At 51.0% G+C, this 16649-nt stretch overlaps 1 protein-coding gene across 4 annotated transcripts in view; it reads right to left on the reverse strand.

The window, feature by feature from the left end:
* PACSIN2 (protein kinase C and casein kinase substrate in neurons 2) overlaps positions 1 to 16649 on the reverse strand; it is a 151790-nt gene that overhangs the window by 19390 nt on the left and 115751 nt on the right. For all 4 annotated transcript variants that reach the window (XM_010371595.2, XM_010371461.2, XM_030913875.1 and 1 more), the window contains exons 3-4: positions 3192 to 3348; positions 1142 to 1377 (exon numbers count right to left, since the gene is read on the reverse strand). In XM_010371595.2, the coding sequence (XP_010369897.1) occupies positions 1142 to 1377; positions 3192 to 3348 (393 nt within the window). The remainder of the gene's footprint in view (positions 1 to 1141; positions 1378 to 3191; positions 3349 to 16649) is intronic.

The following is a 16649-nucleotide window of genomic DNA, read 5'->3' on the forward strand; positions in this document are numbered from 1 at the left end:
AGAGGGGAGGAAAAGGCAGGTACAAAATTGTATGTATACTATCATAGCAACTAGTCACAACAGGAACGCACTCAACACATATTCATGGAGCACTTGCTTGCCCCGTGAATGGTTTGAGGCACCAGGGACACAGCAAGAAACACAAGAGCCTAGGCCTTCGTGAAGCTTTCATTTGAGTTGTGGGAGGCAGATACAGTACAGGAAAAGCTACATGCCAGAGTCAATTAGAGGGCGTTAAGTGTGGGGGAGGACAACAGAGACAGAGCACGGGGTGGGTGGAGAAAGCCACTGAGATGACATGGAACATGCACATGGAGGTTTATGGACATCCCAGGAAGACCATGCCAGGCTGCTGGATCAGCGAATACAAAGAAAGTTCCAAGGAGGAACCTAGCATGAGCGAGAGGACTATACTGGGCGGTGGGGGCGGGGGGCGGGGGGCGCAGGGCGATCGGCCACTTTTCATCTGGTTTTAATGGCTATTTTACACACACACACACACACACACACACTCTCTCTCTCTCTCTCTCTCTCTCTCTCTCTCTCTCTCTCTCTCTCTCTCAACAGATCCTTCCTTATTTGAGCCAAAGCCACAAATTTCATTCTAGAGGGAAGGAGGAGTTTACAGCAAAGGCCTCATGAGACACAGACAGTTTCATTCCGAATGGGGCCAGGGACAAAACAGAAGAGAGAGGAGATGTGACAAAAGCTAAAACACAGAAAAGGAGACACAGAGAAAACCATTCGGAAAGACAGAGGCATGTTCTGGATGATTCTTAGGAGGAGGAAGGCAGTGCAGGGCCAGAGAACAGCTGGGTCTTGGGGGTGGCACATCTACCGTCTAGCCCATTCCAGCAGGGAATGGGGGCGAGGCTGCAGGCAGGGGCGGGCACACAAGCGGAGGGCTGGGGTGGACAGATGACAGCCTCCAATTAGCCAAGGCTCAACAAAACTCAATGGCTTTGGTTGCTACTTTTAGAAAAACAGGTATCAATGTTACTTGAAATTTTAGGCGAGAAACCTAAAATGGTCTCCTGTGCCTAGAGCCAGTAGCAGAAAGTCCTGGGTGCAGGAGGTGGTGCTGCTGGTGGGGTGCCAGGCAGAGTGAGGCCAGGCAAGGAAGCCTGCAGGACAGATGTACCTCTTTCAGCTTCTTGGCCCAGGGCTTCTGTGCCTTCCGAAAGCCGTCCTCGGCTTCCTTGGTCTCCTTGAAGCCGCCCATCATCTGCTTGTGAAAGGCTTCCTTCTGCCAGTTCTTGATCTTCTCGAAGTCATCGTTCATTAGCGAGGCCTTCACCTCGAGGTGCAGCTCACTCACCCTCTCTGCCTCGGACATGAAGGCCATCCAGGCCTTCTCCACGGTCCCGTACTGGGGCCCTGCACAGGGGAGAGAAGCTGTGGGTCACCCAGCGCCGGGCATGGGGGGGTCTCCTCTGCTCACACCTCGGCTGTTCAATGTGGGCATTTAGACCACAGAGGGTTTCCTTTCGTGGTTTCAGATATTTTTCTCTCAGGGACCCTGCGCCTTTTTCAGTTCCTGAAGCTGAATTTGCTTTGCCACTCGTGTTAGGAAAATTGGGGTATTACATCCCTTTCCTTTATTTTTATTTTTATTTTTTTAGATGGAGTTTCACTCTTGTTGTCCCGGCTGGAGTGCAATGGCGCGATCTTGGCTCACTGCAAACTCTGTCTCCCGGGTTCAAGTGATTCTCCTGTCTCAGCCTCCCAAGTAGCTGGGATTACAGGCGCCCGCCACCACGCCCAGCTAAATTTTTGTATTTTTGGTAGAGATGGGGTTTCACCATGTTGGCCAGGCTGGTCTCAGACTCCTGACCTCAGGTGATCCACTCGCCTCAGCTTCCCAAAGTGCAGGGATTATAGGCGTGAGCCACTGCATCTGGCCATTCCTTTCCTTTATTTAAAGCCACTGAACTCTTTAAAAACTCCAATTTCCACATCTTAGAAGTCTTAATTTACTAACAGTGGCCAAAGAAGGGGGGACTTCTGAAGTGAGCAGACGCTTCTCCCAGGTTTTGGGCACCCATCCATATCATGCCAACGCTTCTCCTGGCGTGGCTCCTATCCGCCCTGCTTGGCCCTTGGCTAGACCTGCGCTGCCTCCCTTTGCAGGACCGCGTTCATTCACTCCCAGAAAGAGCCTGGCTCTGAGCACAAGCTCGAGAACACTGGAACGAAGACTGTCCCCTCAGCAGAATGGAAGCCCATCCTGCAGGAGGCAGGAGAGCAGGAAGCAAGAGCCTGCTCTGGACCAGAGCTTTGTAAACCTCAAGCTCTTAACTGACAGCTGGATCCCGGGAGAGGGGCTGGAGCAGGTGGAAATGAAATGATGACAGGGCCACCGACCGAGGGAGCAGACCTACCCCAGGCCCCTCCTCCGCCACGTGCCTGCTCCACAGCCTGGGCACACACCCTACACTAAGGACTGGACTAAGCCCACACACACAACCCATGTCAGCATGACGGGAAAGGACAGGCAGCTGGACTAGACCTGGTTCGCCTGGGGTCTGGCTCCCCAGTTGGCTCCTGAGGACAGCCAGTCAGCAAAGGAGAGCCTGCCCCAAAACACACCTTGAGAAACCCGCGCTGCTCTGCTTCTGTGCCGGAAAGCCTGTAATCAGTCAAGCTCCCCCTTCACTGCTGGGAAGTGTGTTCTCAACACGGCCCCTGTCCACACAACAGTGGCAGTGACGAAGCTGCAGAAGCTTCTGAGCTTTTCGGTGGGGACAGAAGGGGGTGAAACCTCTGCCATACAGCACCTATAATTATTCCCTTAAAATTTAAACTCAGAAAGACTGCCAGGTGTTGCCAGCTAGTCTTATCTGACCTGCTAGATGGCCAAGTTTAAAAATAAACGGCTCTCTGTGTTAGAAACCAAGGTGCCGAGCAGCAAGGCCTCCCACAGGATAGCAACTTACCCGAGCTCTGAGTTAACTCGGCAAGGGCAAGTGTATCCTATGGATGACAAGGGCTGTAGTTCTGTGTCCCCGAGGAAAGTGGACAAAAGTTCATGGAGCATAAAAATCACACTCTGCTCTGGAACTTGGAAATGCACTCTTGCCCCAATCTTAAAAGACAGAAAACTGGCATAGAGAGGGTCACAACGTGCCCAGAGCCCATAGCTGGGGCATAGCTGCCTCCAGGCCACAGGACCTGTGCCGGGGCCTCCCTACCCTTCTCCACGAGCTGCCTCCAGCGCCGGGCCCACTCAGTGAGCTGCTGCGCGTACGCCTTCTCGATGCGCGCCCGCTCATGCAGGCAGTTCATGAGGTCGCTGCACAGGCGGTGGCCATCGTCGATCCGCTTCACAGTCCGCTTGTAGTTCCCGACCTAGGAGACACAACTAGCTGGGAGGCAGGGGGCTTGGGGCAGCCTGTCCTTCGTTGCTGCACAAATGGCCTCCATGCCAACCAGGCCCTGATGCGCCCCTGGGGTCACGTTTACCACACCCCACTCCCAGAGTTTGAAAGGCACCCTGTGTAGTTAATGAACCTCTCTATTTTTATTATTAATGAGATCATACACATCAGGGAACGAGGGCTTCTCAATGTTCTTTAGGTTGGGTACCAAGCAGAAACTGGGCCGTGGGTCAGGAAGGGAGGCTGACTGGCTCAGGAAGGGCTACCATTGAAGAAGGGGCGGGGCTGAGGATGCCTAGAAGAGCACCTCACGCAGACTGAGAAGCTAGGGCCGGCTTCCTGGAGTAGGTGACATCTAACCAAAGCCTTCTGCTTTGATGTCATCCATCACGTGCTGGGTTATTACTTCCCAATCACAGCCGTAAAAACTTTTCCACTTCCTGAGCACCTACCATGTGCCAGGCAACCTGCTAGGCGTTTTACACCTCCAAATATTATCTCCCCTACCTAGTACGAATAAGTGTCCCCGTTTTACAGATGAGGAAACAAAGGCTTAGAGAAGTTACATGGTTAGTCAAGATCCTGCAGCCACAGTGGCTAGGCTGGAGCTGAAGGCAGTTGTTTTTTTTTTTTTTTTTTTTTTTTTTTGAGACAGTCTCACTGCCATCAGGCTGGAGTGCAGCGGCGCGATCTCAGCTCACTGCAACCTCCGCCTCCCAGGTTCAAGCGATTCTTCTGTCTCAGCCTCCTGCCTCCTGAGTAGCTGGGATTACAGGCATGCATGCCATCACACCCAGCTAATTTTTGTATTTTTAATGGAGACAGGGTTTCACCATGTTGGCCAGGATGGTTTCGATCTCCCGACCTTGTGATCCGCCCGCGTCAGCTTCCCAAAACGTTGGGATTACAGGTGTGAGCCACCACGCCCAGCCCAAAGGCAGTTTTTCAAAGCGTTCTAGGTAGGACTGTCTTGATGGCAAATGTTTTGCAGGGCTAAGCTGAGTTTTGACTGCCTTTTTTCGCATATGAAAAGAGAAACTAGTTCACCTAAGTTATAAGTATTAAAAGAGTAACTGAGGAAATGTTAATGGCTAATTTGGGGTGAAAATGAAAACGTTTGGTATGTTTCATTCTTTGAGCTGCTGGCTTGAAAGGATACAGTTGATACAAAAAACCAGCCGGGCGAGGTGGCGGCGCCTGTGGTCCCAGCTACTCCGGAGGCTGAGGCGGGAGAATGGCGGCAACCCGGGAGGCGGAGCTTGCAGTGAGCTGAGATCCGGCCACTGCACTGCCAGCCTGGGTGACAGAGCGAGACTCCGTCTCAAAAAAAAAAAAAAAAAAGAAAGGATACAGTTGCTGATAACTTGAGCACCCAAAGGAAATATGACAGAAAGATGATCTCTTTTCAGCCTTTTTCTCCCATTGCCTTCAAAAATCTTAGTCAACCCCTTGTCAGTTTTACCTTTTCTAAAATCTCTTTGCCTGGCCCTGCAGAGATGGGCAAGGGGAGGGAAAGGGGCTGCAGCACCTGGAGGAAGGGCTGTCCTTGAGGCTGAGCTAGATGGGCTGAGATGACTCCATTCCTATGAGAATCAGAATCCTTGTGAACAGCAAAGACCCCTGGAAGGTGGTTAGCCTGGGCAGCCTTCTCCAGAGGCAGATGAGACTTTTGGCTCTGTTCATTCCCTCCAAAGACCTCCCCCAGCAAGGCTGGCAGCTCGTCAGCTCATCAAAACATGAGCTGAACCTGAGCGTCCACTCCATACTCGAGCAGCTCCTGTGAGGAAGTCAAAAGCGAGCATTTTCACAGCTCATTGGAAGTGACATTATGTGGTAGCTTCCCTTAAAACGAGGCCTTACTGTCATTTTGAAATTGACAGCAGGACGAAAAAAAATACCCAACAAGCGACTCAATATCGCCGAACTGGTGGCAGAAGAAGCTGAGGTAACACAGCCCTAACTTAGACTTGACAGTTGACATGAAGCCATGACCCAGAGCTGGTTTTCATCTGCCTATTACCAACAGTATTCAAATTGGTAATCACCATCAAATCATGTATTTTGGCTCTCTTGAAACCTGCTTATCTCTCTGGTTTTCAGAACCCTTGGTTAAAGCTTTAGGGAAAAGAAAATGATATTTCTTAACAAGTCACATGTTGGTACCACCCATCGGCACACACAGGAGCTGCAACACACATTTACACGACAACTCTTGAAACCTGGAAAGCCGCGATGAATACAGGAAGAATGTTTCTGTAAGTGCACATCTTAGGTTTCCATGTAAGCTCCCAGTTGGTCCTAGAGGCTGCAGAGGAGCCTGTGCTGGTCCTGTGACCACTGCTGGGGACAAGAGGCAAGCTCTGAGCACAGAGCCAATGGGAGAAGGGGAGCATGCCAAACAGTTGGGATCAAGGCACCCCAGCAACACCGGGCATGCTGTCCTGTTAATGAAATGGCTGTGTGGTGGCTCGTGACAGGCCATCACTGCAAGTCTCTCTCGCCATAAACCACCAGGGACAGAGCAATGTGGCCTTTCCACTTCCCTGGGCAAAGCACTGCAGTCATCCCGGGAACAGAGTTACTGCTGGCTGTTTCTCTAGGTTGACATGGAATCTACACACAGGCGAAACTGCCCACTACAGGGTACAATTAGATGAGTGTGAACAAACATATACCGCTGTCTACCGCCTCCACAGCAAGGAACAGGACACTTCCATCTCTCATGCAGTGCCTTTGTGCCCCCTTGCAGCCCCATCGCCTCCCCACACAGCCCCCAGCAACCACAGACATGATTTCTACCCCTTTTCCAGGATGGCAAGGATATATGGAATACACAGTATGCAGCCTGGCTTTTGAGACTGGCTTCTGTCACCCACCATAATGCTTCTGAGACTGATCTATGCTGCTGTCTATGTCAGAAGTTCATTCTTTCTTACTGCTAAGCAGTATCCTATTGTGTAGTTATACCACTATTTTGTTTATCCATTCTTCCTGTTGAAGGCTGCTTGGGTCATTTCAGTTTGGGGTAATTATGAATAAAGAAGCTATAACGTTCATCTATTGGTCTTTTGTGGGGACATATGGTTTCACGTCTCTTGGGTGAATACCTAGGAGTGGAAATGTCACATGGCACATGTATGTTTAACCAAAGTGCCAAACTGCTATCCAAAGTGACTGTGCCACTGTGCACTGCCATCAGCAATGTATGGGAGTTCCCCATCCTGCATGCTCCCAGCACTTAGTATTGTCAGGTATTTTGTTCTGTTATTTTCAGCCATTCTACTTAGTGTAGCAATATTGCATTATGATTTTAATTTGCATCTTTTTAAAGTCTAATAATACTGGAAATCTTTTCTTATGACTATTTGCCATCTGTATGCCTTCTTGACTAAAGTTTGTTCCTTTTTTTTCTGAGACAGGGTCTTGCTTTGTTGCCCAGGCTAGAGTGCAATGCCACAATCATGGCTCACTGTGGCCTTAACCTCCCAGGCTCAAGTGATCCTCCCACCTCAGCCTCCAGAGTAGCTGGAACTACAGGTGCACACCACCACACCTGGCTAATTTTTGTATTTTTTGCAGAGACAGGGTTTTGCCATGTTGCCCAGGCTGGTCTTGAATTCTTGGGCTCAAGCGATCCTCCCACCTTGGCCTCCCAAAGTGTTGGAATTACATGTGTAAGCCACAGCACCTGGCCTGTTCCCTTTTTAATACATTTTTTTTTTTTTAAATCAAAGGTATAATAATGACTTGTTTTTAAAATGCAAGAAAATTAATTTTCAAATACTTAACAAATCAATCATACATTAAAATCAGCACATATGTAGTTAACTATTTCTGCTCTATCAGTTTTGTAATTAAAGAGCTCTCTTCTGCTTTTTCAAAACATGAGCTTGTTTTGGGATAGCCAAATAGCAGAAAACTTTAGGTAGAAACTGAATATAAGCATGCTTTCTTCCAAACTTACTAATTGTGATATTAATGGCTTCATTCACAAAATCCTCATTTTTGAACCAGGTGTGAAGCTATGTACCTAACTTCCTCTAAATTCAGGTTCACTCCACTCAGAAACTAAGCTACCAAAGACAAATGCTCAGCATACACGTGCCTGGACGTCCCTTCACTCCCCTGAGGGACTGCCTGGCAGATGGAGGGCCAAGCATGTTCCTACTGAGGGACTCAGTGCTTGGGGACAGGGCACTGGAACTGGGGCACTGGGAGGAGGGGGTGAGAGGTATCCTGAAGGCAATATCCAAAGGGCATCTTCAAGGACAGGTAGGAGGCTGGCCAGATTAAAGGTGAGGCCAGGGAAATAATTCTAGGCACAGGGAATAGCACCGGCAAAAGGAAGGTGTGTCCTCATGGTGACCCTGGGGCCCTGAGAGAAGTCGGCTGGGAGTGGAACACAGAACACAGGGAGCGACTGGCAGTGAGGGAGGGCAGATGCTGAGAAACTGGGAGGGTTAGGCCTGCATCCTGAAAGGTGTCAGGCTTGGGGACTGGTGGGGCTCAGAAGGCTGGCAGGGGTGGGGACATCCTGGAATGAAGGACTGAGAGCAGCCTCCAAAGAACGGGGCTGCCCAGTGGTACCCAGGGCAGGCGAGCCAAAAAAGGGAGCTGCCCACCCTCCAGGTGGCGGATGCGGGGACAGAGGTCATGGGATCCCTGGGCCCCAGACAGGCTTCTCTGCATACAGCATCCCCGCCTTCTCCAGGTTGTGCCCACCTTGGGAAAGAGAACCTCCTTTCTTTTTTTTTTCTCTTGAGACAGCATTTCGCTCTCATTGCCCAGGCTGGAGTACAATGGTGTGATCTCAGCTCACCACAACCTCTGCCTCCTCGGTTCAAGTGATTCTCCTGCCTCAGCCTCCCAAGTAGCTGGGATTACAGACATGTGCCACCACGCCTGGCTAATTTTGTATTTTTAGTAGAGACGGGGTTTCTCCATGTTGGTGAGGCTGGTCTTGAACTTCCAACCTCAGGTGATCTGCCCACCTCAGCCTCCCAAAGTGCTGGGATTACAGGCGTGAGCCACTGTGCCTTGGCCAAGAACCTCCTCTCTAGGGTAATCCGGAGGCCGCTCTCCTGCCTCCCAGGGATGGGCCTTGGGGGACCGCATCACTCACAATCAAGCTCTGCCTCCAAGGAATCCACTCCCTTCCCCATGCCCTTCCCCGAGCCCAGGACTCACCCTGCCGCCTGCCCTCCTCCAGGCCGCACTCACTCCCTCTCAGTGAGCCAGGCTTCTAATCGTTCCTCTGAGAACCCAGTGTCAGCCAAGCCTCAGTTTTAAAGTCAGCTAGGATGAGGTGGGGGCTGGAATCTCAACCATCCCTATGCAGAAACATCCGTGCAATCAGGAGCACAGAAAGGGTCTCTACCTGAAACCCAGTGGCTTGTCACAGGCATGCTGGGGGTACTATCCGAAGAGGCCACGTCAGCTCCTCCATCCTGCTGTGAAGAGTCCAGAGGTGCCTTCCATAAGGACGCTGGGGAAAGCCTGCTGTGCAGACACAGGACTATGCTAAGCTCTGTGGTGCTCTCAGCCCCTAACACCTTCAGATTCTGGGCCTTAAGAGGGTGTGGACCTGTGTCTTTCTAATCCACCACTCTTTCTCCATTGCTTTCCACAGGGTCTACCACACAGCAGGCACCCCATAAAAATGTGAGGTAAAACCATAACAGGACCAGAAGAAAATGTACGTGAATACCTTTGTGACTTAGGGTGGGGCTCCTTCAACAAAACTGTTCTTTTTCTTTTTTTTTTTTTGAGACGGAGTCTAGCTCTGTTGCCCAAGCTAGAGTACAGTGGTGCGATCTCGGCTCACTGCAACCTCTGCCTCCCAGGGTTCAAGCAATTTTCCTGCCTCAGCCTCCCGAGTAGCTAGGATGACAGCACGAAGGACACACAGAGATGTCCTGTACGTGGGTACCCAGAGGCATGCACCTGAGAACAGCAAGGCAGCTCTATGCCTGTAGACTGCAGTCATTAGAGAGTGGGAAAGGCCAAGTGTGGGTAGAGGTGGGTGTACAGCACCCTTTACTGGATATCCTGGTGGAAGAGACTGGGCAGGCCTCAATGCACAACCAGGCAGCCATTCAGCCATGAAGGATGCACGTGCCCTACAATGACCCGGCAGCTTCATTCCGGGCTTACATCCCCACAGAAATGTTCCCTTGGGTCCCAGGACACGTAGGGGGCCTCTCCCTGGGGAATGCACAGGTAAGCACGGGGCTCAGCAGTGCAGGAGAAGGAAGGATGTGCACGACTACGCCGACACACTGACCCAGAACAGAAGGATGTGGGGCATGATGCCATTTACATCAATTACGAATGCGTGCACATGAAGTAGGGGTGCAAAGTTTATGAGAGCAGATGCTAACAAAAGCTGTAACATTAGAAATGGGGAGGGGGCCTAGGTATCAACTGCAGGTGGAGAAATGGAAACAGGAACAGTATGGATGAGCAAGTCCCCCTCCTACCTGCCCCCATCCCAGCTCTCTGTGAAGTCTTGGCTCCTTTTCCCCACGGAGGCTTCCCTGATGCAGCCCGTCCTTGCTGGAGCACCAGTGTGGACCACCAGCCCAGTCTACACCACCTGCACCCACAGACAGGGGAGACTCGTCTGAGGACTCCTGCCATCTGGTCCAGCTGGGGGCCATGATGGCCCTTCCGAACACCGTCCCCATGCCCCTCGGGTCACAGCTCGTCTCAAAATTGCCTCGAGCACATTAGCCTCACTTCCCTAGCTAGACTGTAAGCCTCCCGGCAACAGGTACCACACACTGAGTGATTTTCACTAGCGACGACATCCTAATAGAGCATGCCCACACTAGACCAGGCAGGGTACTGACAGTTTTACATTTTACCCCACTTAATCTTGTGACAGTGCTAGCCAGGGGATACTATTAATGTCTATTTTTAAACATTAAATTCAATTTTATTATTTGCGAGAAGGGTCTCATTCTATTGCTGAGTAGCTGGGACCACAGGCATGTACCACTACGCCTGGCTAATTTTTTCTATTTTTTGGAGAGACAGGTTCTTACTATGCTGCCAGGGCTAATTTCAAACTCCTAGGCTCAAGCAATCCTCCCAACATGACCTCCCAAAGTGCTGGGATTACAGGCATGAGATACTGCACCTGACCTAGTGTCCCTATTTTACAGAAAAGGAAACTGGAGTTTGAAGAGATGCAGTCACTCATGGTCATGCAACAGAAAGAGAGGCCACCTGCCCAAACCTCCCTCAGGCCAGGATCAGAGTTGGTGTAAACTGAGACTTATCAGGTCAACATGAGATGGTGCATGTGCTTCCAGCCAGCCCTGTGGACTCCAGCAAGTCACAAACAGAATTCCAGACTCCAAGCAGCACACGGGCCCTGCTCCTGTCCCCACTATATGCCAACGAAGTTCCCAGGAACCCCAAGCCTGTAAACTACTAGGACTGGTTGCCGAGGATGAGCTTGATTTTAACCTCAGGATGATCTTCCCCTTTCATCTGTGGCCCTGAAGGCCCAAAAGCACCACAACTGCTCCCTCTGCACCCTGGAGAGGAAGGGCCAAGGGTGAGCCGGCTGTGCCAAGCTGACGTACAGAAGAGCTCCTGGTGGCACCCCTCTCCAGGCAAGTTCGTGGAACCAGAGTCAAATGTTTTATCCAAAGCTGACCAAGTATGCCAAGAAGCTCTAGCATCTCCTCTGCCAGCCTGGCAGATAAGGATGATGCAACTCTTTAGGAATTCCTTAATTCCAATTCTGTAGCTGGCAACACGACGGGCAAAATGCTTTCGATACCTTGTTCAAATCCATCAGATTTCCCAGCCCTAACAAGACCTCCTTCCCTTCACCTGCTCTCATGAGGGAAGCAGCACAGATCTGGCCCTGCCCCGAAATGTGTAACTTTGTGCAAGTCCCTCTCCATATATTTCTGTCCTTTCAGTTGTCAGGTAGAGTCAGAGCTATTCCTGTGAGGACCAAATGGCCCAGGATAGGAGGAGTTTACACTGCAGGGTAGGTTTCTTCCTAGCCAGCTGTGCTCTCCACCTGCCACGGCGATCGCCTGACAAGACCGAACTTCTTGCTAAGCCATTTCTTCATCCTGTCTGGGGGTCGGGGTGGGGGGTGAGGTGAGCCTTCACAATTCCAGGGTTTCTGATTGAAGATGATGTTGACGGTTCCTGGCATATCTGAGCAGCTCTGGGTCAAATATTTGACTCTGGTTCCATGGGCTTGCCTGCAAAGGCACCACCAGAGCTTCTTCCTTCCCTGGCTCAGCTCAGACCAGCTGGCTCGCCCCTGGCCCTTCCTCTCCAGGGTGCAGAGGGAGCAGTTTCCAGTCTGTTGATGCCACCAGCTGGCTGGCTCCCCACTGAAGCATTCCTCACTCCATTTTTGAGCATCTGGCAACACCCTCTTGCCACTGAGAGGTATTTAAGGAACATCCACTGTGTGTGAAGGGCCACGAGACCCTAGGGATATAGTGGTGAACAAACTGCCATCAGACTGTCCCTCATGGAACTTCTGGCCAGAAAAATAATGCAATGAGGCAGTGATACTTTCTGAGAAGGAACACTCTGGGTGGTCAGGGCTGCCTGGAGGAAACAATGTTTGAGGCGGTAGCTGAAGGCAGCTCTGAGGCAAGGCCGCTTTCTCACAGCTGAGGAAAATGCCATGAGGCCCACAGAGAGCAAGATGGGGGCTCTGCTGCCCCGGGACACCTCCCCCACAGCTCACCCCTCTCCCGGTGGACACATGCTGTTGCATGCCAAAATGCGTCAAAATAGTGGGTTCTGAGGGCAACTACTACGTCTCTATATGTCTCCATCATCCATGCCAGGCAGAGAGAGGACACCCTATCTTCTCAGAGCCCAAATGGTGCTGGGAGCTGGGACTGAGACGGGACTGAGAAGTTGCTGAGACCTCAGAGGCACGGCCAACAAAACAACTCATGATCCTTTATCTATCAGTTCTTTTTTTTTTCTGAGACAGAGTCTCGCTCTGTTGTCCAGGCTGGAGTGCAGTGGTGCATCTCGGCTCACTGCAACCTCCGCCTCCCAGGTTCAAGTGATTCTCCTGCCTCAGCCTCCCAAGTAGCTGGGATTACAGGTGTGCGCCACCATGCCCGGCTAATTTTTGTATTTTCAGTAAAGACAGGGCTTCGCCATGTTGGCCAGGCTGCTCTTGAACTCCTGACCTCAAGTGATCCACCGGCTTCAGTCTCCCAAAGTGTTGGATTACAGGCGTGAGCCACCGCGCGCAGGCTATTTATCAGTTCTTAATCCTGCGAGTCACAGGAGCTCTCTCCATGGTAGCTAAAAGGAATCAACTCTCAGCGTGTCATCAGCCAGTAACTTCATAGCCAGCAGAAGAGCAGCTCCCGGCGCTTCTGCCACATTCCTGAGAGAGTCACATAAGCACAGCCAGCTGCAGGGACTCACCGGGCCTTCACTGCAGCTACAAAGCTTTCAGGGAAATCCAGGGCCTGAGTCAGTTTATCCCTAAGCAACCCGTGCCCCAGGCAGCTAGCGGGGGCTCCTGGACTGAGTCCCTTCTCCTTAGGACTGTGCCCTGCAGAGTCACTACCTCTCACCCACCTTCCCTGGGGAGGGTGTGCATGTGCCTGGCAGATGTTGTATCCTGTATACATCTGCCAGGCGTCCCCATGATGACAGCTTCAGGCAACTTTCTTCCAACCTATCCTAACCCCTACGCTGAATCCTCCTTTCCAAACGGGGATGACTGTTGATATTAGGGTTGTGAAATCTATAATGTGTGTTTGAAAACACCAAAGAGTAACAGGTGTCCTTGAAACATTATCAAGTCTGTGCCTCACTTTCAGGTGCCAAACTGCAATTTCCACATCCTCATTTCTATGGGATTCCACTCGTCCTGGTCCCCAAACTTCCTACCAGCTCGTCCACCACTGGACTCCCAACTTGTCTCAGCCCTGGAATGTAGGCCCTAGGAGTTCCATACTTCGGTGCTACCTTGAACCACAAGCTCAGACTAATACCTAACCTCACTGGGGATCTCCATCTGCAAATGAGGTGATACTATTTACCTTGCAGAGCCCAAGAGGGTTAGAGATTCAGAATCGCCTTGAGTCTGATCTGCAATCCCAGCTTGATTCTGACCCAGCACTAGTCCTGTCCTTTCCTTGGAGCCTCACTTCTGTCTCAACTTGGGGTTTTCAGTTCTTGCCCCCAACACTGACTGGCCGTATCCTCTGTTCCTGAAACCTGTATCCTCAAGTACGAAGCTGAAGAAAGTGCAGCCCACTACCCCGAAAGCACTCCTCACTGTCTGATTACTTAAAAGCACAAATCCCAGATTTCAACAACCTTAAAGACCCACTGAGTTATGAATCTCTAACCGAAATGTTCAAAATGACAAAATAAAAAATAGATGACATAGAAACCCAGAAATTGCAATTTTTAGATCCTAACTCCAAAGGCAGAACACATAAGATAAATAACGTAGAGTGGAAGGATGTGTTTACGCAAAGTTGTGTTGAACTGAACTCTTCCTCGAGGTCGTCGGCCAGGTTCTCCATGCTGTGCTCTCTTGGTGCGTGTTACACAGATATCGAGAAGGCCCTGCGACACCCTACATGGCGTTCACACGCGCAGCATATGCCACCCTGTGTGCCATAGCCCCCAAGACCCCACCCTGGAGCCCTGGGTCTCTGGGAAGACAGGCACTGCTCACTTGCCTTCAGCCGAGCACCCAGCAAGTGGCAGGAATTTGGTCCGTGGCTGCCGCTTTTGCTTTTCCTCACTCCTCAGGGATGCACCCCCACTGACGCAGGCATCACCTTGCTGGAAGAGCCGCCATGGTAAGGTCACCTGCCCGGTCCCTAAGCTTGCTGAAGACCCGAGGCTTTTGGCAGAATCCCCGAGGCACCCCCTGACTGACGGGAGTGTGAGACATCCAAAACTGGCTCGACCCCTAAGGTCCAAAGCTGATGATCTAGTGGGGAAACTGCCAGGTGGGAAAAGCTGGAGGAGCAATTCTTCCAGGAAGCCTCCCCGTGTCCTTCCGTTCCCTCCTCTCCCCAGTTTGGTGCTTCCACAGCCCCCCATACCGCACTCCAGTCTACCTCCACCCTGGTCCTAGCCCCCTGTACCTGAATCCTGGTTTACTTCATGACTCCTGTTACCCTACCAGTCCCCGCTACTGGAATGTGGGCTCCTTTCCCATCTCGGTACCTGGGCACCCCAGCTCTGCCCCCCTGCATGTGCCCAGCTCAAACAATTGTTTATCCACACGTCTCCGTGGAGCTAAGCCACCACAGTCTAACGAGCACTACAGACCCCACCTGCTTTAAAATGAAAGGAGATTTGTTACTGAGTAGAGAGGAAAAACAGGTCTCTTAAACAGTTTTAAAAAGTTACTCTGACACTACTGAAATCAAATAAGAAAACAGAATTTTATCTTCATCTACAGAAATGCACAAAAAAAAATTTTTAATTTTATCTCCAGAAGACAAGCTTCTTGACAGCACAAAACCCCGAAGTGCTAAATTCCCTCAACACAAAAACCAAAGAACTCTCTCTCTGCATTTAGAATAATGGCATTTAGACGGAGGGAGACAGGTCTGCCTGCACAACAGAAGGAAAGGTGACTTCACTCATCCACCTTTTCCTGTCTCCACATGTGCAATCCTCCCGCGTGTGGCTGCAGAAACGGTAAGTGTAGAGACAATGCTCAGAGACCACTCAGGCTCGGGAGTCATCTAGACTTGGCCCCGCCATGCAGGTATTCTGTGATCTCAGACAAGATAATAAACTCTGGGTGTCAACAGGCTCATTGGTCCGCCAGCCCAGGGCCCAACTACCAGCAAGAGCCGTCCTTGGCCTGGGCCTGACCTGTGACGGTGCACCCCAAATTCTGCTTTCTCTTCTTCCACTAAAAGTGGAACTTGATTTTTCCCAGTATCGGGAATGACTGAGCACACAGGCCGAAGACAATGTTGTAGATGTCATACATGAAAGAGCTGAAAACAAAATGACAGATTCGACAGCCTGTGGCAGCCAGCCAAAATAAACTGCCTGGCTGGCTCCCTGCAGTGCTCCTGGGTGGATGGGTAAAGGGGATTGATGCTGGCCGGAGCTGGTCCCTGCCCTGTTTGCCCTGCACGCAGGAAGCTGCCTATGGGAACCAGGCCACTTCTGCAGCTACTGGAACCCAGCAGGCGAGGCTCCTGTGAGAGCTTCAGTCACATCTACCTGACCATCCACCGCCACCCACTCCTTCAAGTATGTAAGTCCCTCCCATGTGCTGTGCATGGCACCAGGCCCTGGCAACACCAGCCAAACAGGGCCTCCCTGCTCCTGCCAAGGCAGGGGACAGTGGCCATGGACAGCGATGGCAGCAGTGCTGAAAACTATCCAAGGGAAATGGCAGTCACTTGTGGAACTGTCTTGTGCTGCTGCTGGCCTGTGAGCTCCAAGAGGACAAGGGACTGTCCCTGTCACATTCACCTCTGTGTCCCAGTCCCAAGCTCAGGCCAGGCATGAGCCTGACTGACTGATCAAGGGGGACAAAGGACGGCTTGGTTAAAACCCATCACATCATGAGAAAAACCTCCATTACTGGGTAGAGATTGGGCAGCAAAGGCTGCTTTCTGCTCTAATCTCAATGTCAAAGTCTGTCCAATGTTGACTTCTGTCTTTGCTTAGGTTGTGTATTCTAAACTGTGAAAACCACCTATTTAAAAACACCTAATTCTGAAGAGTCACGAGGTTCAGGGTCAGCCAAACTTGGCCAAGACAAAGGCAGCCCACATGTCGAGGGCCCTGATCTGCCCCATAGGACGACAAAGTCTATCTGAACCATAATGGGAATGTCCACTATAGCTCAGGGGGAGGGTCACCCACCTAAGAAGGGCAGGATCTTAGGAAAACTATTTTCTCACGGGCTTAGAAGAAATTCACGTCAGTACAACTCATTCCTGAAAAAGGGAGGTATACAGCGCTCTGAAGAGCGGGCTGCAAGCAGCCTGTTCAGAAATCCCAGAATCGCCAAATGCCATCAGAAACGCAACTCCCCCCCAAATAAGGATAGCCTTAAATGAAGATTATGCAATATACACCATGTCTACATTTTGTGTGTAACATCGGGGTAGGAAAAAAAGTTTTTGCCAAAAGAGAAAAAAAGTATCACACACAATTCTAGCCTCTTGGTGGGTGTTCTCTGTAATTCTTACAACCATCCCGGAAGTGGGAAATTAGCAATGCCATGTTACAGCCTAGGAAATGCTGGAGAGCACAGGG

Source organism: Rhinopithecus roxellana, chromosome 13 (assembly GCF_007565055.1).
Source record: "Rhinopithecus roxellana isolate Shanxi Qingling chromosome 13, ASM756505v1, whole genome shotgun sequence".
Taxonomy (NCBI): domain Eukaryota; kingdom Metazoa; phylum Chordata; class Mammalia; order Primates; family Cercopithecidae; genus Rhinopithecus; species Rhinopithecus roxellana.